The 23,175-nt window shown below is 40.9% G+C and overlaps 1 protein-coding gene across 1 annotated transcript; it reads left to right on the forward strand.

The window, feature by feature from the left end:
• Window positions 1-16,627: 16,627 nt before the first annotated feature.
• Window positions 16,628-21,960, forward strand: LOC129685466 (uncharacterized). Its single transcript, XM_055619005.1, is given in 2 exon segments — window positions 16,628-16,978; window positions 17,062-21,960. Coding segments are annotated over 2 exon segments (5,250 nt in total).
• The last annotated feature ends 1,215 nt before the right edge of the window (window positions 21,961-23,175 follow it).

A 23,175-nucleotide genomic window follows, 5' to 3' on the forward strand; every position in this document is an offset into this window, starting at 1 on the left:
GATCACAGCTCAGGTGATTTACTAGAAACAAAAGGATATATAGATATACTAATCATCAATGAATAGTGTTCAAAGACTGAGCACACAAAGGATTGGCTTTGTGGGATGAGAGGGAAGAAGAAATGTAGAATTGTATGTCCTACTCATTAAACACATCAAAAAGTAATAATAAATTCAATATTAAATAGATTTTCTGAGACAGATTCTATATATTTATGTTTAATATTACATTATTAGAGATGGCATTACATAAGTAATTGTATCCTATGTTTGCATCCTATGAAATAATGTATGTGTAATCTTCAAAAATGGATATCCATAATAATAAAATGGAATTGACAATTATCTTCCAACATTTTAGAGCAAATTCATAACACTAAGTCAGAAAGAAAACAACATAACTCACTAGAAATGCTTAGTATATTAGCATTGTATATTAGAATGCTAATAGTATATTAGCATTCGGGAAATATTAATAGTTGTAGTTATTATTGTCTTTATTTTTCTCTTCCTAGCTACTAGTAAATTCTGTAATATATAACACAATTATATTTTCACTATATTATTTTCGAATTACTATTTTTTTTGCTGACATTCTGAGAATTGATTTGTCTGAAAAGAAGTGAAAGATAATTGGGTATTCTAGTGACATTGGCATGCCGTTATTTATAATTTCTATCAATGTCTTTCTTTTTTTTTCCTGGCTACTATAATAGAACACTACAAGCTATACAGCTGTAAATAAAAACTGTTTTTCTCTTATTGTGTACTTGAGCCTCATTTGGATATATGACTAGGAGTGGTATGGCTGGATCTTGAGGAAGCACTATTCCTAGTTGGATGAGAAAGCGCCAGATTGATTTCCAGAGTGGTTGTACAAGTTTAAATTCCCACCAGCAGTAGAGGAGGGTTCCCCTTTCTCCATAACCTTTCCAGCATGTGTTGTCACTTGAGTTTTTCATCTTGGCCATTCTGATGGGTGTAAGGTGAAATCTCAGGGTCGTTTTGACTTGCATTTCCCTGATGGCTAATGAGGTTGAGCATTTCTTTAAGTGTTTCTCTGCCTATCGATATTCCTCTATCGAGAATTCTCTGTTTAGCTCTGTTCCCCATTTTTTAAGTGGATTACTTGGTTTATTGCTTTTCAGCTTGTTTAGTTCTTTATATATTCTGGATATTAGCCCTCTGTCAGATAGAGGGTTGGTGAAGATTCTTTCCCAATCTGTAGGCAGTTGTTTTCTTTTGATGACGGTGTCCTTTGCTTTACAGAAGCTTTTCAGTTTCATGAAGTCCCATTTATTGATTGTTGCTCTTAGAGCCTGTGGTGTTTGTGTTCTGTTCAGGAAGTTTTCTCCTGTACCAATGAGTTCTAGGGTCTTCCCCATTTTTTCTTCTAAACATTTAATGTGTCTGGTTTTATGTTGAGGTCTTTGATCCACTTGGACTTTAGTTTTGTGCAGGGTGGTAAATATGGATCTATTTGCAGTTTTCTACATGTAGATATCCAGTTTGCTCAACCATGTTTGTAGCAGCTTTATTTGTAATAGCTAGGAGCTGTAAATAACCCAGATGCCCCTCAACTGAAGAATGGATACAGAAATTGTGGTAAAAATCTACACAATGGAATATTACTCTACAATGAAAATAAAGGAAATCATGAAATTTGCAGGTAAATGGTGTGAACTGGAAAGGATCATTCTGAGTGAGCTATCCCAGAAGCAGAAAGACACACACAGTATATACTCGCTCATATAGACATATAATATTGGATAAACCTAATAAAATTTGTACACCTAAAAACCTAATCAAGAGGGAAGACTCTGACTAAAATGCTCAATCCCCATCCCGAAAGGCAAAGAAGATGGACATCAGAAGAAGAAGAAAATAGGAAACAAGTTAGGAACCTTCTACAGAGGGCCTCTGAAAGACTCTGCTTTGCAGACTATCAAAGCAGATGCTGAGACTTATGGCCAACTGTTGGGCAGAGTGCAAAGAATCTTATGAAAGAAGTGGGAAATGGTAAGATCTGGAGAGGACAAGAACTCCACAAGGAGAGCAACAGAACCAAAAAATTTGAACACAGGGGTCTTTCCAGAGATTCATACTTCAACCAAGTACCTTGCATGGAGATAACCTAGAACCCCTGCACAGATGTAGCCCATGGCAGTTCAGTGTCCAAGTTGGTCCCATAGTAATAGAACAGAGACTGCCTCTGACATAATCTGATTGGGCTGCTGTTTGATCACCTCCCCCTGAGGGGGGAGCAGCCTTACCAGGCCACAGAAGATGACAATGCAGCCACACCTGAGGAAATCTGATAGACTAGGATCAGAAGGAAGAAGAGGAGGACCTCCCCTATCAGTGGACTTGGGGAGGGGCATGCGTGAAGAAGGGGGAGGGAAGGTGAGATTAGGAGGGGAGGAGGATGGGGTTTATGGGGAGATGTAAAGTGAATAAAGTGTAATTTATAAAAGTTAAAATAAGCTGTATTTCTCAAAAATCCAGGAGATGGAATGTCCACTGTTATTATGCTTTTGTTTGTAATGGCTTTCTGTCATGGATGATATGGCAAAGCACATCAGAGTTTGAAAATATATAAAGAAGTTTTGCTTTTATAAAAATTAATTAGAAAGCTAATTAAGACTTCAACTATGAAATAATATTAAGCCATTTCTGAACATGGCCTCCATCACATCTGAAATGTTTCTAATGATGCAATCATGTCTGAATGCAATCACAGTGCTGACAAATTTTTTTCATATCACTACATGTAACATAATGTTATATGATAATTCAATAATGTTCATGTCTTACAGCATAAAGTAATTTTTTTATATATTAACCTCTTAAAAGTATTTAACTCATCCTTGGATTTAGAAATGTACTGTTGATTATCAAGCAGTAACTTTATAGACTATTGTTTGATACATATATTTTCATTACAGTTTTTTAATGTTACCAAGTTCAATAAAAGAGGGCCAAAATTAAACTTACCATGACTAGAATATGACACAAGTTTTACTTGTAATTTGATAAAATTTGACTAGAAGCAGTTGATAACTTATATGGAAAAACATAAATTTCTTGTGTTGAGAACATTTAAGGATGAGAATTCCTATGTTGATTCTGGTGACTCTACAAAAAAAGGTAATTGATACATAATAAAAACAGAAGACTATATATGAATGACTTCTCCAGTGCCTCAATAGCACATGTATAGCAGAAAGTCAATGAATATCAATAGACACACATGTTTGGTTGGCGTTTATCTCCTTCCTACTATTTATTTTACTTCTGAAAGAATATGAGACATTTAGGTGATTGAAGTCTGACATTTTAATTTTTCTTTCAATTTGAAAGAATGTGGACAATCTTTTTCAATATTATATATGTATTTAATGTATTACATAGTACTACCAGGGGCATATTAAGGTCCTGTATCAACTGTACATTCACATTTCTGCACACTGATTTCTTCTATTTTGTTAATAACATTAGAAAGATAGTTTTCTACTTTGAGTAATGCTTATATATAAATACATACACACATTGTATACTTATATACTATGTATGTATACAAGATGTGTATGTGTCTGTCTCCTTGTGCTAAAATTCTAGAAGTATTTGAATCAAAATGCCTAGTTCCCAAATCTTGACCTAAATGTTAGTTAGGAAAAATTATGGAACTAAGAACTTAGTTGATATCTTCAAACTGATATTTACAAGGCAGTTTGATGCTCACTGCTGTGATGTATGTCAGTCCCCCAGGACCAAACTCATCATTGTGACTTTTTGCCCATCTGATATGACTGGCCTAGGTAATCTGATTTTCCACCAGAATTACAAGCGTCTTTGAAAGTTTTAAAAAAGCAAGAAACTATATTAACAATGAAAAATAAAATTCTGAATAAAATATTTAAAAAAAATTAACCTTAATATTGTTAAAGCGACTGTGTTTCATTTCAAAAAAAGAAGAAATTAATGTTTAACTCTTTTGTAGGTAGCACATGTATGCAACAGTAGTTTCATATAAGAGAATCATATGTCACATTTTATTTAGTGACTTCAGTTAGAGTAAAAACTACAACAGCTGTCTATATAGAAATACTAAACGTCATTTAGGAGCTTGTGGTGAGACAAGGAATCCAACTCCAGAAAGTTGTCTTTTTACCTCCATATACATGCAATGGCACAACCAAATGTCACACATATAAATGCTTATATGTGCAAAATAAATGAATGTATATAAAACACAATATTTATAAAAGGACACTTAACCTTTTCTTAAATTTATTTATTTGTTTATTACAATTCATTCACTTAGCTTCACTAACCTGAAAGAAGGTTTCTTGCTGTATGTGTATCTTGTAGTTTGGGATGTTCTTACAAGGCAGAGAAATCTTGAGATTCCACCTATATCTAAACCCCAATGATATCAGAGGCAAGTACATCTCTTTCTGACTTTTTATATGAGACTTGGTTACTCAAAAGTAGGTCATTTGATCCTCATGCCTGCCAAGCAAATTTTTTTTTTTACCTACTAAGCCACAATCTCAGCCATAAATCAGCAAACATTTTTGCCATTCCATAATAACAAATCAATTAGAATTTGTACTTCTGAGAGGAAAGGAGTGTCTTAAAGTTAATGATATAAATTTTACCAAGTTTACTTAGATTTGCTTATTCCCTATAATTCTTAGCAGTGAATCAGATTAATGTGTAGTAGGTAAATGTGATTTTTAGCTCATCCATGAGAAATCCTCTTATTAGATATTCTAGCTGCAAGCTACTTATACATCTTTCTTGATAAATGAGCTGTTCTATAGATTAATTTGCTGCAAACTCAGCAATTGTAAATCTTTATCATAATTTAACCTCTTCCAGAGGAAAATCTCTAATCCACAGGGAAAGAATGGTGTCAATCAAAGCCATGGAGTGTGCTAAGTCAACACTGATAGGCCCTTTGCATATGACTAGTCATCCACTCTCCACTCCTTTCCTTTCTATACAGAATTTGAATCTTTTTATTTTATTTTAATTTTTATTAATTACACTTTATCCACCCTGCATCCCCCCATAAGACTCTCCTTCCTCCCCTCCCAGTCCCAACTTCCCTCCCCCCCTCAAACATGCCCCTCCCCAAGTCCATCTTACGAGGTCCCCTTACTCTCAGCAATAATTTCACGAGGTGTTCTGATAATAATGCTTACCTTGTTTCTCTTGAACTTGGGTCACTTGGTTAAACTTTAGCTTAAGTGTGCAGAGCATACCAACCAATAACTTCTTCTTGATTGCTCTGTTTCTAACGTTAATGATTTTTAAAATAATGTTCTTTTTTTATAATTTTATTTTTCTTTTTGTTACATTTTGTTAACTCTGTGTCCCAGCTGTATCCCTCTCCCTCATTCCCTCCCCAACCCCACACTCCCTCCCTGGTCTCCTCCCTGCCCCTTTCCAAGTCCACTGATAGGGGAGGACCTCCTCCCCTTTCATTTGACCCTGTTTTATCAGGTATCTTCTGGGCTGGCTGCAAAGTCCTCCTCTGTGGCCTAACAGGACTGCTCCTCCCCTCGGGGTGGGGTGGGGAGGTCAAAGAGCCTGCCCTTGAGTTCCTGTTAGAAATAGTCTTTGTTCCCCTTACTTTGGAAAACAACTTGGTTACTGAGCTACCACGGGCCACATCCGAGCAGAAGTTCTAGGTTATATCCATAGATGGTCCTTGGTTGAGTGTCAGTCTCAGAAAAGACCCTGTGCCCGGATATATTTGGTCCTTGTGGAGCTCCTATCCTTTCCATAGCATACTAACTCCCCTTCTTTCATATGATTCCCTGCACTCTGCCAAGGGTTTGGTTATGAGTCTTAGTGTCTGCTTTGAAACACTGCTAGGTAGAGTCCTTCAGATGCCTTTTGTGGTAGACTCCTGTCATACATTCAATGCACATCCCATTTGTCTTTCTAAATGAGGATTGATCATCTTCACCCATGTCCACTTTCTTGATTATCTTCTTTAGGTGTGTAGATTTCATTATGTTTATCATATCTTGTGGGTCTATATAAGCGAGTATATACCATGTTTGTTTTTCTCCTTCTGGGATACTTCACTCAGAATGATCTTTTCCAGATCCCACCATTTGCCTGAAAATTTCATGATTTCCTCCTTTTTGATTGCTGAATAGTATTCCACTATGTAAAAATACCACAATTTCTGTATCCATTCCTCCATTGATGGACATAAAATAATGTTCTTTTCAAAAATATTTTTTTTGATACTGGTGAAACTCACATGCATTATGTCACAAGGTTAGATTTTGCTCAGGCTGTGCCTTTCCAAGGGGGAAAATATGAGAAGCTGCATATTAAAGATTAATGTTTTTTTTCTCAGCTTGACACCTCAGCACAAGTTGATAAAGCATATGTTTTCTTCTGTTATGCAATGATTTACTCGTACACAAGATTTTAGAAATTAAAAGAAGTCATGGCACAAACACTGCTTATTCAGATGGCTACGGATCAGATTCTTGCAAGAACTTACTTGGAGATTTAGTACATTTTAAGAATTCATTCATTGCTCTTACCATAGACTTGGTGATTGAATTTAGTTAAATTCTTGACACCCTAATTTTAGAGAAAATCTGTCCAAAATTAATTAAGAAAGTATTTTTCTGATATTATAAATATTACAAGTGTATGATGTTTTGAGGCACATTGATTTTTTTTTCTCCGTTCTGGGAGCTGGAATCTCAAGAAGAATGATAAATAAGTTTGTACTTTATACTTAATTTATCATTACTTTTGACTCCTGATAAATGTTCAGTAATTGCTTATGAAGTCAATGAGTGAAAATGCTTTGTATTGATAAAAATAACATTGTGGAAAAATCATATATAAAATCATACAGATAGATTATTACATGTACCTGCAAGGCCACATGTATGCATGGGTGAGAACACATACACACACAAACATACCCACATAGGTACAAGTGTATTATTTTAGTTCTCACACCCTAATACAGAAATCTAGGAAAAAACATTCTAAAATCACATGGCTATGAATTTATGGGTTTTCCTACCTTTGCACACTGATCAGCTCATGGCTCTAATATTCTTGGCCAGTTGTGATCTCCTGTAGAAAGGTCAATTCAATTTAATGTCAGGATCGCAGGCCTCATTCATTGAAGATTTCCAATCCCTACTTGCATAAGCACTGCATTATTATGAGCACTTTCTATGTATTAAAGTCCTGGCATTTAAGACACCCTGTTCTATAAAACGGAGAGTTCCTCTGTGAAAAAAAAATGAATAAAAATTTTATTTCCATGGTGACTGCTATTGAATGTCAATCCTCCTTCTTTCTTAACTCAGTATTTTCACAACTATGATGAATTATGTTTTCATTATTTTTTATTTTTGAAGAAATAATTACATTGTCTTAATGGGACTGACTTAATTAAAAGTGATGTGAAAAATTAAAATAAATGTATATGCTTACTCCTGCTTATATGTGAGATCCCCTTCTCCATTAATCTTTACTCAAGTGATACATCTCTGAATTCACATTTTTAGTGAGTAGTTTTTTCCACAATATCATGAAGCTACAGCAGGGTTAGAAATTAAACCTGCATTAGTTATAAAAACAGTCAAATATTAATAGAGATGGCGTCTATAGGCCTGTTAATCAAGAGAAAACAGCATGTGGACAGGAACATAATTTATTTATTCAGTACTGAGCCTATGTTACCGCGCACTGAGCTGGTAAGATGCGGTCGATATTATAGAAATGCTAATGCATTGACATCTGAAGCCTTTTGCTACGGTGCTTCTTGCTTTCTTTCCTTAAAATGTGATGTCCATCACAAACACACACACACACACACACACATACACACAAACAAACAAATATAAAAACACAAACACTTTGACTAAAAATAGATGATGGGAAAAGGGACTTCGTCCAAGTGTATCCACAGTTTTTGATTGAAAACTCTTCTCTTAGATCTTTGCTTCAATTTAAGCTTGTTGAATCTTCAAGAACTGAGGAAGCTGAGAAGATAGCTGTTTTCATTACACATTACCTCAGGCAGTGTTCCATCAAGAAGCCAGTCACACAGCCCTCTCACATTTTGAAGTGTGTTTTTTCATTCTGTTCTTTACATGCTATTTATACTCCCTCAAATTCCAAATCCTGAGAAAGTTAGTGTTGCCCCTGAGTGACATGAGAGAATACATTTAAAATGTGGTATTTGTTCTACAGAGTATATGGAAAGACAATGATTGTTTGAAACAACATTACTTGACTTTGTGGAGTTCAGGGTTATAATGAATAGCACTTACCCACAAAGAGTGTGGTACTTTAGGTAGCTGTGTTGCCACTCACCTGTGTCACTTGGAGTTCATTGTTTAATACTTCAGAGCTTCTACTCTTCACATCAGAAAATGGTATATAACATAGCCCCTGATGTTAATTTCAGTGCACAAAATATACTGGAACACATGAAGTTATTCTATTGATGGAATGTCACATCACAGAGAGTACCCACATGCTTTCACCTGAAAACTGCTGAGTCGCAGCCTAGTAATCAACACTGGAATTGAAGAGAAATGGGACAGAGTAAGATTCTGGAGTGTATAATACCTGCCTCTTCTCTAAATGCTGCATGCTCAGTTTTACTGTATTTCTTATCAATTTGCTGTAAAAGCACTTTTGATCATGTTCCAGTCCGTGCTGCATGCTCTATTAATTTCTCTGTTTCTATTTCTTCACATGGATAACTTCCTATCTTTTATTCAATGTATTTCTTTCAAAAGAGAGTCCTTTTCATTTTCCTAAAAAAATAACAACATATAGAAATGGCATTTGTGATATTGTCTTATATCATAATTGACAAAAAAACTGTAAAATGTTTAAAACATAGAATAAATAATCACCTTAGTTAAAGAAAACTATAAAATGATTAAGAGCCTAGTTTCTATAACAAGAATCTGGGAAAAGATCACAAAATGAGAAAAAAAAAAACCAATACAAAAAGAAAATGTAAAAATAGTTTTAATTTAATGTTTTTAATTAAAGCTAACTTATTGTAGAAAGATAAAAATTAACTAAACAAAACAAACATGACAATTTAAAGCATAATTTTTATTTAAAAATACAATACCTAATTATTCTACCTAAACATATAAACATATAAGAATGTAAATTGGAAAAAAAAGCAACAATAATTGTTGAAGGTCTAGTCTTGAAAAGCATGGTTAGGAAGTAGATTGATATTTTACTACAGTACATAGAAAACTTTCTACATATAAAAGTAGAGAAAACATAAAATTATAACTTACTGACATATTAAGTATGTATATAAAAAAAGAGTAGTAACTGTAATGAATGCATATTACGTAGTAGTCATAAAATAAATAGTAATTCTGAAATTCACTGGGGAAGACATCAAAGGCACAGACAAAGAAACTTTATTTTGTTTAGGCTGTAACAAAAGAATGTAAGAGAACAGAATAAGGAGATGCTGTCAGAGCAAATAGAAGGATGAGGCAGTAAAGTTCTTTCAGAACGTGCATGAGGACCTCGATTCAGATGCCTAGCACTCAGGAAAAGCCTGGCATGGTAGTGCTGGGTCTGTAATGTCAGTGTTGGAGAAACAGGTGGATTTCAAGCACTTGCTGTCAAGTTATCCTATATAAATTATGAGTTCCAGGGTCATTGAGTGATACCAAGAATATTAAAATTAAGAGAGAAAAGGATTCAACTGAACATTACCTCGAACATTCATGTACGAACACCTTGGTAAGTGCACAAGCGTAGAGAAATGAACACAGCACACACACAAACACACTAGATATTGTTTAAATAAAGCCATGTTAACCAAAAAAGACAATGAGCATATACAGTTGTGAAATAACTAACTCAGACCTTTGTGTTTTGTTTTGTTTAACAGAAGGATTTTTCTGTGTAGCCTTGGCTATCCTGGACTCACTTTGTACACCAGGCTAGACTCAAACTCACAGAGATCTACCTGCCTCTGCCTCCCCAGTCCTGAGGTTACAGATGTGTGCCAATGAACTCAGATAAAAGTAATATCATTGATGACTATGTAAATAATACCTTATCAATGAAAACGTTAATTAGAACCCAAATTCAAGTCCATAACCTTCTTTGGGGGTGAGGTCAAAACAAGTGACTTTATCAGAAAATAAATCAAGAAAAAGAACTAAGGCTTTAGAAACTTGAGAACAAACATCAAAAATTTATGGGGAAGAAATAATCAAAATCAGAACTGAAATCAATGAAACAGAAATTTTAAAATATAAATGAAATGAAGTCATTTCTCATAAAAGAATGAAAAATCTAGAGCAAAACTACCCCCCCCAAATAGACTGAATTCAAATCAACAAAACCAGAGCTAAAATAAGAAACAGACACTGAAGAAATTCAGAGAATCACAAGGTCATGCTTTAAAAATCTATATTCCTCCAAACTAGAAAACACATAAGAAAAAAATGTTAATTTCTAGTCTTATTGGATTTATAACCTAAGCTAAATCATGATGGAGTAAATTATTTAATTAGAGCCAAGAAGTAACTTAAAACCATTAAAAACAAAGCAAACAAACAAACAAACAAAAAACTATGACTATGTATTCAGTACAGAACTCTCTCAAACCCTCAAAGAAAAACCAACAAAAATATGATTCACCTATTCCTTGAAAAACAAAAATACAGAATAATTCCAAATTCTTTTTTATTTTCCTTGTGGCTAGAATTATAAGTGATATATTTAAAAATTTTTTCTTACAATTTATTCACTTTGTATCCAAGTTGTAGCCCACTCCCTTCCATTAGCCCAGTTCCACCCTCCCTCACTCTTCTTCCCCTTTCTCTCTTCCTTAGTCCACTGATAAAGTCCTCCTCCCCTACTGTCTGACTCTAGCCTATTAGGTCCCATCATGAGTGTCTGGGTCCTCTTCCTTTGTGGGCTAGCTAGGCTGCCCAACCAGAGACTAGAGATAAAGGACCAGGCAACGGAGTTCATTTCAGAAATAGCTCCTGCTCCCTTACTAAGGAACACACTTGGAGACTTAGTCTATGGGCTACATCTGAGCAGGGGTTTTAGGTCCTCGCCATGAATGTTCCTTGGTTGGGGTATCGGTCTATGCAGTCAATACAGAGCCCAGGTTTTTTTTTTGTTTGTTTGTTTGTTTTTGTTTGTTTGTGTTTTGCTCTATTGTTTGTCTTTTGGAGCTCCAGTCCAAAAGTCCAGGTCTTTTTAACTCCCCCTTCTTTTATAAGATTCCCTGTATTTTGCCCAAAGTTTGGCTATGAATCTGAGCCTCTGCATTGATACCTCCATCAGTATAGAATCTTTCAGAGGCCCTCTGTGGCATTCTCCTGTTCTGTTCCCTGTCTTCTCCTGCTTCCGATGTCTATTACGTTTGCCCTTCTTAATGAGAATTAAACATCTTACCTATATAGCCAACATCAAACTAAACAAAGAGAAACTTAAATCAGTCCCACTGAAATCAGGGACAAAGCATGGCTGCCCACTCTCTCCATATCTCTTCAACATAGTACTTGAAGTCCTAGCTAGAGCAATAAGACAACTAAAAAATATCAAGGGGATACAAATTGGAAAGGAAGAAGACAAACTACCACTTTTTGCAAATGATATAATATTACACATGAGCAACCCCCAAAATTCAACCAGCAAACTCCTTCAACTGGTAAACACCATCAGCAAAGTGGTTGGATACAAAATTAAGTAAAAAAAAAAAAAATCAGTAGCCACCTTGTATACAAAAGATAAATGCGCTGAGAAAAAAATAGGGAAACAACACCCTTCACAATAGCCACAAACAACATAAAATACCTTGGTATAACTCTAACCAAGCAAGTGAAAGACTTGTAAGAAAAAAAAAAGTCACTGAAGAAAGAAATCGAAGAAGAAATCAGAAGATGGAAAGATCTCCCATGCTCAGGACTCAGTAGAATTAAAATAGTAAAAATGGGGAGTCGAAGACTGTGGCAAACATCTGAGGGGCACAGGATCCCAAACTCCGAAATTGGTGAATGGGAGGGGATGGGATGGTGGCTGAATCCAAATCATCTACACTGAGGCTTCCTGGGTGAGAGGGGACAACCTGTGAGCTAACCCAGTTTAGATCCAGGTCACCCATGGACCTCTCTGGGGCCTGAGAGTGGCAAATATTCGACTCAGCTTCACTTCCCTTTTCCCCAAGCACAGGCTTCCCTGCTCAGCAGAGGTGGCAGTGGTTACCCCAAGCAGGATACTCCCTGCTCAGTGACCAAGACTGCAGAGGCAGTGGCTGTATAGGCCTTCCAGGAATGAGGCTGTGGCAGGTGGCAACGTTCCAAGCAGGAGTCTCCATGCTCAATGACTGAGATGGCAGAGGTGACTGCCCCAAGTAAGGGTCTCCCTGCCCAGTCGACAAACAGCAGACACCAATGAACTGACAGATTGTTACATTTTCATTTGCCTCTGCAAGGCCAAATCTGGGAATAGAGACAAAGGAACACCTTGCCTTCCAATTAGGCCTGCAAGTGCTTGAGTGCACCTTCAAGTGAGTGCTTGCCGAGCCCCAGATCCGAGGTCCCTCTATACCAGCAGCCAGACATCAGGTTCCTTCCACCCACACCCCTCTTTGTGCAAGATAGAGATCCTTGGAACAGCATTCTCAACATTGAAGCTCCTGTTCTGTAGATTTCCCAGTGGAGTCCAGGCAAACAGTTCCTGGAGTCCAGACAGATCTGAATACAAGGAGGACAGAATGACAAGCCTGTAGGCCACTGAGGTATTCATGGCACCTGGGCATGCACATAGTGCCCAATAACAATACCAGTACCTGTACCCCCTCCTGTGCTTAGCTCCAAATTCCAGGCATCTACAAGCTCTAGCACTTGGTCCTTCAAGGCACACTTTCACTCACACTCCCCTACTTGTACACATAAGCTTACAACCTTCCTCCCATACCTACAGCTGAAACACCAACATCCACTCTCAAACCAGTGGACCTCTTTCATCTTTCTGAAGGATACTCCAGACTCCAGAGACAGACAGGACCCAGTTTGAAGTACAGACTCCAGGAACAAAGAGCAAAGGTCATTGATAAGCAGATGACTCAGGGTGGCATAAGAAAACTTATTCAACAGAAATCAGGAAATCATAGCTTCACCAGCAACCACCAAAATCAATGGAAACACAGGAAAATGATCTCAAATCTATGCTTATTTAGTTATTAGAGTGGCATAAAGAGGCAATGAACAAAGTTCTAAAAGAAATACAGACAAATATAGCCAAACAAATAGAGGCATGTGTAGAGGCACAAGCAGAGGCATATAGAGAGCAAACAAACAAACAAAAATAGAGAACATCCTGAAAAGGCAGGAATCCACATTCACCAATGAAGGAAATGGGGAAAGACATGAAAACATAATTAGAAACAATAAAGAAAACACCAAGAGAGAAAAACCTGGAGCTGTAGAACTGGGAGAAAAAAAATCAGGAGAAATAAAGGTAAGCATCCACCAATAGAATACAATAAACAGAAGAGAGAATCTCAGGTACTGAAGATACAATTGCAGAAATTGACACATCTCTAAAAGAAAAAGTAAAATCAGAAAAGTTACATACACAAAACATCCAAGAAATCAAGGACGCCATGAAAAGATGAAATCTAAAAATAACACGAATAGCCAAAAATGAAGATTTTAGTCTCCAAGGTCCAGAAAATATTTTCAAAAAAAAAAAAAAAAAACATAGAAGAAAAGTTTCCCATCTTAAAGAAAGAGATGTCTATGAGCATACAAGAGGCCTACAGAACACCAAATAGACTACAACAGAAAAGAAAACCCTCATGTCACATAATAGTCAAAACACTAAATCTAAAGAACCAAGAAATATATTAACAGCAGCATGGGAAAAAGGCCAAGTAACATATAAAGGTAGATCTATCAGAATCACACCAGACTTCTCAGAAGAAACTACGAAAGCCAAAAGGGATTGGGCATCCAGACTCTAAGAGACCACAGATGCCAAACCAGACTGCTATACTCAGCAAAACTCTCAAATCAACACAAAAATAAAAATAAAACAAAAATATTCCATGACAAAACTAAGCTTAAACAATATCTACACAGCAAATCAGTTCTACTGAGTATACCAGAAGGAAAACTCTAATTCAACAAAATCAACTACACCCAAGAAAACACAACCAAAAAATTAAAATAAACATAGGAACACAGTAACACCACTAACTTCACAATGAATGGAACTAACATTCATTGGTCACTATTATCTATCAACATCAATGGACTCAAGTCTCCAATAAGAAGACACAGACTAACAGAATGGTTGTGGATATGGGATCCAGCATTCTGCTGCATCCAAGAAACACACCTATACAACAAAGATAAAAACTACCTCAGTGTAAAGTGATGGAAAATGTCTTTTAAGCAAATGGTCCCAAAAAAGAAGCTGGGATAGCTATTTTAATATCTAATAAAATAGAATTTCAACCAAAATTAATTTAAAAAGCTGAGGAAGTGCACTTTATTAAAATTAAAGAAAAAATACACCAGGAGGACATGACAATCCTGAACAACTATACCACAAATAAAAGAGCACCTGTATTTGTAAATGAAACATTATTAAAGCTTAAATCACACATTATGCCAACACCTTAATAGTGGGAGACTTCAACACTCCACTCCACTAAGGGACAGATCATCTAGACAGAAGCTAACTAGGGAAATAAAAACACTTACAGAGGTCCTAAATCAAATGGAACTAATAAATGTCTACAAAACTTTCCACCCAAACTCACAAAGAATACACTTTACTTTCAGCAACTTATGGAACCTTCTCAAAATTTGACCATATAGTAGGGGACAAAGCAAGCCTCAATAAATATAAGAAGACTGAAATAATTCCTTGTATGCTATCAGACTACCATGGCCTAAAAGTACACCTCAACAACAACAGAAATTTAAATAATAATAATAATAATAATAATAATAATAATAATAATAATAATAAAAAGCACATACAAATAGAAACAAAACAACTCTCTACTCAATGACAGTTTGGTCAGGAAAGAAATGAAAAAAGAAATTAGAGACTTCCTAAAATTTAGTGAAAATGAAGGCACAATTTACCCAAATTTATGGGACACAATCAAAGCAGTGCTAAGAAGAAAGTTCATAGCACTAAATGCCACCACAAAGAAATTGGAAACATCTCTACAAGCAAGGGAAAAAAAGGAGACACACCCAAAAAGAGTAGATGATTGAAAAGAGTCAAAGTCAGAGCTGAAATCAATGAATTAGAGACCAAGAATACAATTAAAAGAATCAATGACACCAAGAGCTTGTTCTTTGAGAAAATCAGTGAGATAGAAAAACCCTTAGCCAAACTAACTAAAAGGCAGAGAGAAACTATCCAAATCAGCTAAATCAGAAACAAAAAGGGGGACATAACAAAAGACACTGAGGCAATCCAAACGATCATTAGGACTTACTACAAAAGCTGAAAGCCCCCTGCCTCACCCTAAGTTAAACATAGCTAACGCCATTTTGTGAGACACCACTGTTTTGTAAAACTCTGAAGGCCAGATGAAAAGCTGGAAAATTACTAAGAAACCCAGCTGTGTCACCCACTTGGGATATCTGCGGTCAGGCTGCCCCTGTTGAGCTAAAAACAACTTCTTGTGACCACCCTCATGGGATATCTGTCAGAGATTGCTCCAGCTGAGATAGGGAAAAACAAAATAACAGGTGGCGGGCCACGTTAAGGGGTCATCATGACCTCATGACCGTTTTGACCACCCAGTTCCTGGAATCCTGGCGTCCCTGCCAAACTTTGACGCAAACTGCGGTCTCATGTAAACGTACCAATCGGTCCCCTGTAACCATGCTTCTCGCTTCTGTACCCACGCTTTTGCTCTAAAACCCTATAAAAACCCCAGCTTTCCACCAAGGGGGCGCGAAAGTCTCCTGAATGACTTTTCGCCCCGGGTACCCGAGTATCCAATAAAAGCCTCTTGCTGTTTGCATCCGAACGCCTGGATTCATTGATCCTTGGGCAGGGGTCTCTCAGACGAAAGATACCCTCTGGGGATCTTTCATTTGGAGGCCCCAGCGAGATCTGAGACCCCCCCACCCAGGGACCACCGACCCACCTTCAGGAGGTAAGCTGGCCAGCCGTCTTTTCTGCTGTATGTTGCTGTCTTTTCTGTTGTGTGCTTCTGTGTCTGTTCTGCTTGCAATCTGAGACTTGATCAGGTCATCCGTATCAGGCGGAAAGTAAGAAGGAGCTGACGGGCTAGGACTTCTGTTCCGCGATCTCTGGGAGACATCCCAGGGTGTCTGAGTGAGTCTGAGTGGGTTCGAGTCCCACTGCTGACTCCCATCTGAGAGGGTCTGAGTGGGTTCAAGTCCCACCGGCTCTCATCTGAGAGGGTCTACTGTCGTGGGTTCGAGTCCCACTAGTCGTGGGTTCCAGTCCCACCGACTCTCATCTGAGTGGGAGCCAATTTTTGGCTCCCCGTCTGTTTGAAAGTACGAGCCGACTCGGACTTTTTGGGGCTTCGCCCCTGTTCCAAGGCTACATGTTCCATCTGGGAGACGAAGGAACCGGACCTCCATCACAGTCTCCAATTGAACTTTTGCTTTCAGTTTTGCGCCGATCTCGTGCCACGCGGCTTGTGTCGTGTTCTGTCTGTCTAATTGTGGTAGTAAGTGTGATAAGTGTTTTCTATCTATCTGAAAATATGGGACAAACTGTCACTACCCCCAAAAGTTTAACTTTACAGCACTTCAAGGAAGTCCGTGACATCGCCCACAATCTCTCAGTGGAAGTGCGAAAAGGAAAATGGGACACCTTCTGTTCATCTGAGTGGCCAACCTTTGACTTGGGCTGGCCACGAGATGGCACCTTTAACCTAGAAGTTATTTTGCAGGTGAAAGCAAAAGTCATGGACCCTGGACCCCATGGACATCCTGACCAGGTTCTCTGGTCAAAGATCCCCCATCATGGGTAAAGCCTTTCCTTCCCCCTTGCCCAAAAACCACACCATCAGCTCCCTCCCTTCCTCCCCCACTGATTCCGACCCCGGCTAACTCTGCCCTTTACCCGGCCCTCACAAAATCGGTACCGGCAGAGACCTCCGGGCGTAAAAGGACACCTCCGGTGCTGCCAGCAGATGATGGCCCCCTTCTGGACCTTCTACCTGAACAACCACCTCCTTACAGGGGTCCAGGCCCCATTCCTGAACAAGAGGGGGCGGCCGCCAGCCAGGAACCACCGGAGGAACCCACCTCGTCTCCAGTGGCAGGGCGGTTGCAGGGGCGTCGGGAGGTCCCTTCCGGTCCTTCCTCTCAGGCTCTTCCATTGCGGACGGGGCCTGACCGCCAACTCCAATACTGGCCCTTTTCCGTCTCTGACTTATATAATTGGAAAAATAATAACCCCCCTTTCTCAAAGGACCCGTCCAAGTTGACAGCCCTCATTGAGTCCATTCTAGTGACCCACCAGCCCACCTGGGATGACTGCCAGCAGCTGCTCCAGACACTGCTGACCACTGAGGAAAAACAACGAGTCATCTTGGAAGCCCGCAAAAATGTTCCGGGAGATGACGGGCTGCCTACCCAGCTGCCCGACAGGATTGACGCTGCCGTCCCCCTGGAACGACCCAATTGGGATTTCTCCACTGAGCGCGTTAGGGAACACCTACGTCTTTATCGCCAGTTGCTCTTAGCGGGTCTCCGAGGGACTGCAAGACGCCCTACCAATTTGGCCCAGGTTAAGTTAGTGACTCAAAAGCCAGAGGAATCCCCCTCTGCTTTCCTGGAACGACTTAAGGAGGCATACCGTATGTACACTCCCTATGATCCAGAAAGCCCAGATGAGGCAACCAACGTGGCCATGTCCTTCATTTGGCAATCCGCCCCAGATATCAGAAAGAAGTTAGAAAGGCTAGAAAACTTAAGAGAGAGTTCAGTACAGGATTTGTTAAAAGAAGCAGAGCAGATTTTTAACAAGAGGGAAACGCAGGAAGAAAGAGATGAGAGGCTGAGAAAAGAAGCAGAGGAAAGAGAAAATATTACGAAGCGTAAGAGAAATAGAGAATTCAGTAAGTTGTTGGCCACCGTAGTGACAGGTCAGAGACAGGATAGACAGGACCTGGGAGATCGAGAGAGCCGCCCAATAGATAAAGACCAATGTGCTTACTGTAAGAAGAAAGGTCACTGGGCCCGCAATTGCCCAAATAGACCAAGGGGGCCACGCCGTAAGATTCGGCCTCAAACCACCCTACTCAACCTCGAAGATTAGGGGGGTCAGGGTCAGGAGCCCCCCCCTGAACCCAGGATAACCCTCAACGTGGGGGGCCAACCTGTCACCTTCCTGGTGGATACCGGAGCTCAACACTCAGTGCTCACCACATCTCCAGGACCCCTGTCTGACAAATCAGCATGGGTCCAGGGGGCTACTGGAGGAAAAAGGTGCCGCTGGACAACCAAAAGAAAAGTACTACTCTCCACTGGTAAGGTGACTCATTCTTTCCTGCATGTACACGATTGCCCTTACCCGTTGCTTGGGAGAGATCTATTAACCAAGCTCAAAGCACAGATTCATTTTGAGGGGACTAAAGCCCATATTACAGGGCCACAGGGACAGCCGTTACATGTACTAACCTTAAACCTGGAAGATGAATACCGGCTATATGAGCCTGAGAGGCCCCCTGAGGGGCCTCTGGCTGAGAACATAACTGACTGGTTGAGCAACTTCCCATCTGCCTGGGCAGAAACGGGAGGAATGGGGCTGGCCACCCAACAGACACCCCTAATTATACCCCTCAAAGCAACCGCAACTCCAGTTTCTATCAAACAATACCCTATGTCTCAAGAGGCCTACCGAGGAATTCGGCCCCACATTAAAAGACTCCTAGACCAGGGAATCTTGGCCCCCTGCCAGTCTCCCTGGAATACACCCCTCCTTCCAGTCAAAAAGCCTGGCACGGGCGATTATCGCCCTGTGCAAGATCTAAGAGAGGTCAACAAAAGGGTAGAAGATATACACCCAACAGTCCCTAACCCATACAATTTGCTGACTGGATTACCGCCAACATATATTTGGTATACGGTCTTAGACCTCAAGGATGCATTCTTTTGTTTAAGGCTTCATCCACAGAGCCAGCCTATTTTTGCCTTCGAGTGGAGGGACCCAGAGTTGGGGCTATCGGGGCAACTCACCTGGACTAGGCACCCCCAGGGGTTCAAAAACAGCCCCACCTTATTTGATGAGGCGTTACACTGGGACCTGGCCAACTTTAGGGTTCATCACCCTGCTTTAATCCTACTTCAATATGTGGATGATCTCCTCCTGGCTGCAGAAACTGAGGAAAATTGTAGAGAGGGAACGAAGGCCCTCCTGGTCACCCTGGGAACTCTGGGGTATCGGGCCTCGGCTAGAAAGGCCCAAATATGTCAAAAGCAGGTTACGTACTTAGGCTACCAGATCAGAGTTGGACAAAGATGGCTAACGGAAGCACGAAAACAGACAATCCTGAGTATTCCAGTGCCTAAGAGCCCAAGACAGTTGAGGGAGTTCCTGGGGACGGCGGGGTTCTGCCGGATCTGGATCCCAGGGTTTGCAGAGATGGCTGCACCGCTCTACTCACTCACAAAACCAGGTACCCTCTTTACCTGGGGGAGTGAGCAACAAGGAGCCTTTATGGCTATCAAAAAGGCCTTATTAACTTCCCCAGCATTGGGACTTCTTGATTTAAGTAAGTCCTTTGAATTATTTGTTGATGAAAAACAAGGCTATGCTAAAGGAGTCTTAACCCAAAGGTTGGGACCATGGAGGCGCCCAATTGCCTACCTGTCTAAGAAACTTGACCCGGTAGCTACAGGATGGCCTCCCTGTTTGAGAATGGTTGCAGCAATTGCTCTCCTAACTAAGGACTCTAGTAAGCTAACTATGGGACAACTGATAACAGTTCTGGCTCCTCATGCAGTGGAAGTTAAACAACCTCCGAGTCGATGGCTCTCAAATACTCGCATGACCCACTACCAGGCCCTACTGCTGGACGCTGACCGCGTACACTTTGGTCCTGTGGTAGCCCTCAACCCGGCGTCACTATTCCCCCTATCGGAGGGTCCAGAAACTCATGACTGTCTCCAGATACTTGCCAAGGTACACGGCACTCGGCCTGACCTGACCGATCAGCCCCTCCCCGATGCTGACTTCACATGGTATACCGACGGGAGTAGCTTTCTGGACAACGGAGAACGAAGAGCAGGGGCTGCGATCACCACTGAGACTGAGGTAATTTGGGCTAAGGCCCTACCACCTGGCACCTCGGCACAACGGGCCGAACTCATCGCCCTGACTCAGGCCCTCCGGATGGCGGAAGGTAAGAAGCTCAACGTTTATACTGATAGCCGCTATGCCTTTGCCACTGCACATATTCATGGGGAGATATACTGGAGAAGGGGACTATTAACTTCAGAAGGAAAAGAGATTAAAAACAAGACTGAGATATTAGCCTTGCTTGAGGCATTGTTCTTGCCTCTAAAGCTGAGCATCATTCACTGTCCAGGTCACCAAAAGGGAAACAGCCCCGAGGCTCGAGGCAACCGCCTGGCAGATGAGGCTGCCAAAAAGGAAGCACAACAGAAAGACTTTGCAATTTCTCAGACCCTGACCATAAAGAAAATAAAGCGAGGGTCTACTCTTCAATATAGTCAGGAGGACCAAAACTTACTAAAAGAAATGGGGGCCACCTATTAGCCTGAAACTCAGAAGTGGATATTCAAAGGAAAACCAGTGTGGCCCCAACATATGACCTATTACTTGATTGACCAACTTCATAAGCTAACCCACCTGAGTCACAAAAAGATGAAGATCCTCCTTGAAAGAGAGGAGGACACCCACCATCTGTTGGGAAAGGACAAAATTTTACAACAAGTGGCCAAGAGGTGCACCGCGTGTGCACGAGTTAATGCTGGACATAATAAGGTGGGTTCCGGGGTCATAGTGCGAGGGCACCGACCCGGGACTCATTGGGAGATTGATTTTACAGAAGTCAAGCCTGGACTATATGGATACCGCTATTTGCTGGTGTTCATGGACACTTTCTCCGGATGGGTAGAGGCTTACCCTACCAAACATGAAACTGCCAAAGTCGTCACCAAGAAGTTGTTGGAAGAAATCTTCCCGAGGTATAGTATGCCACAGGCATTGGGCTCCGACAACGGCCCTGCATTAGTCTCCCGGGTAAGTAAGTTGGTGGCCACATTACTGGGGATTGATTGGAGATTACACTGTGCATACCGCCCCCAGAGTTCAGGACAGGTAGAGCGCATGAATAGAACTATTAAGGAGACTTTAACTAAATTGACGCTTGCAACTGGCGAAAGAGACTGGGTGGCCCTTCTTCCCTTAGCGCTATATCGGGCCCGGAATACATCTGGCCCTCATGGACTCACTCCCTTTGAAGTCCTATATGGTGCCCCTCCTCCAGCAGCCCACTTCCTAGACTCTGACATAGGTAGTTTTGCTAATACCCCTTCTCTCCAGGCTCATCTGCGGGCGCTCCAAATAGTACAACGGGAGGTGTGGAAACCTCTGGCAGCTGCATACCAAGAACGGCTAAACCAACCTGTGGTACCACACCAATTCCAGATCGGGGATGTGGTCTGGGTGCGACGACATCAGGTCAAGAACTTGGAACCGCGCTGGAAGGGACCCTACACTGTACTGATGATGACACCCACAGCCCTAAAGGTAGACGGCATCGCCGCCTGGGTCCACGCCTCCCACGTCAAAGCCGCCGCCCCCGAAGACCAGTTCGACAACCCGAACTCGAAAGCCAGATGGAAACTTCACCGCACTCAAAATCCACTAAAGATAAGATTGACTCGTGGGGAGCCCTAATAACCTTGTGTCTCACTTTAAGTCTGGAAATAACCTATGCGACTCCACATCAGATTTACAACTATACTTGGGTCATTGAAAACCAGGCTGGGGATATAGTCATGACAAGTTCCTCTATTGGGGTCCAGCCCCATTGGCCCAATTTAGAAGTAGATCTCTGTGCCCTTGCCCTTGGAGCAGACACCGACTGGGCAGTTCCTGATATTTTCTGGCCACCTCCTGGGGGCCGAGCACCTGAACGAATTACCCCAGGACGGGCCACCAATCCAAGCTGCGTCAATTCGGTTGGGAGGGTCCTTTTACGGGGTCCCCCTGGCAGTGGGGTATGGGGAATTTATATATGTCCTGGCACCCATAGAAATAGAACTCTCAATCATAAATGCGGGTGGGCAGATCAACATTTTTGTGCTTCATGGGGCTGTGAAACTTCGGGAGACACTTATTGGAAACCCTCCTCTTCCTGGGACTACATTACGGTAAAAAGAAAAACCTGGGAAAGCTGGGGGGGCCTGCCCCCCTTAATACGCTCCTCCAAGTGGTCGAGTCAGGGGTATGCAAACCCCAGGGAAAAACCAAAGGATGGTGCAATCCCCTGTTGATTCAATTTACTCCCCAAGCCAAACGACAGATTTGGACTTCACAAGGTTTTAGATGGGGCCTTAAGGTTTATAAAAATCAAAAAGATATAGGCCTCACTTTTAAAATTAGGCTTCAAAAGACCTTACCTGCTACCAGATCGGTGGGCCCCAACCCGGTCATATCAGATCAGAAGAGGCCTTCTCAACCAAGACCTCAGCCCCTATGGCCAATAACCCCAAATACTTCTGTTTCTTCTCCTGGCCCAACCACCACGGGCCCCACTATGCAACCTTGGAAGCCTAGGTCAGGAGATAGACTCCTTAATCTAGTGACAGGAGCCTTTCAGGTACTAAATCACTCTGATCCCGACAGGACCCAAGAATGTTGGTTATGCCTGGTTTCGACTCCACCCTATTACGAAGGATTGGCCATAATGGGTGATTTCTCTAACCATACTAGCCCTCCAGTAAACTGCTACCCCTCTGCCCAACATAAACTAACTCTCTCTGAGGTGTCAGGGCAAGGACTTTGTGTCGGAACAATACCTGCTGCTTATCAACAACTTTGTAATTCTACTACCAGTGTTGGCCCAGGAGATTACTACCTGTCTGGTCCAAATGGTACCTTTTGGGCATG

The sequence above is a fragment of the Psammomys obesus genome, unplaced genomic scaffold, assembly GCF_907164565.1.
Source record: "Psammomys obesus unplaced genomic scaffold, mPsaObe1.curated_primary_1811, whole genome shotgun sequence".
NCBI lineage: Eukaryota > Metazoa > Chordata > Mammalia > Rodentia > Muridae > Psammomys > Psammomys obesus.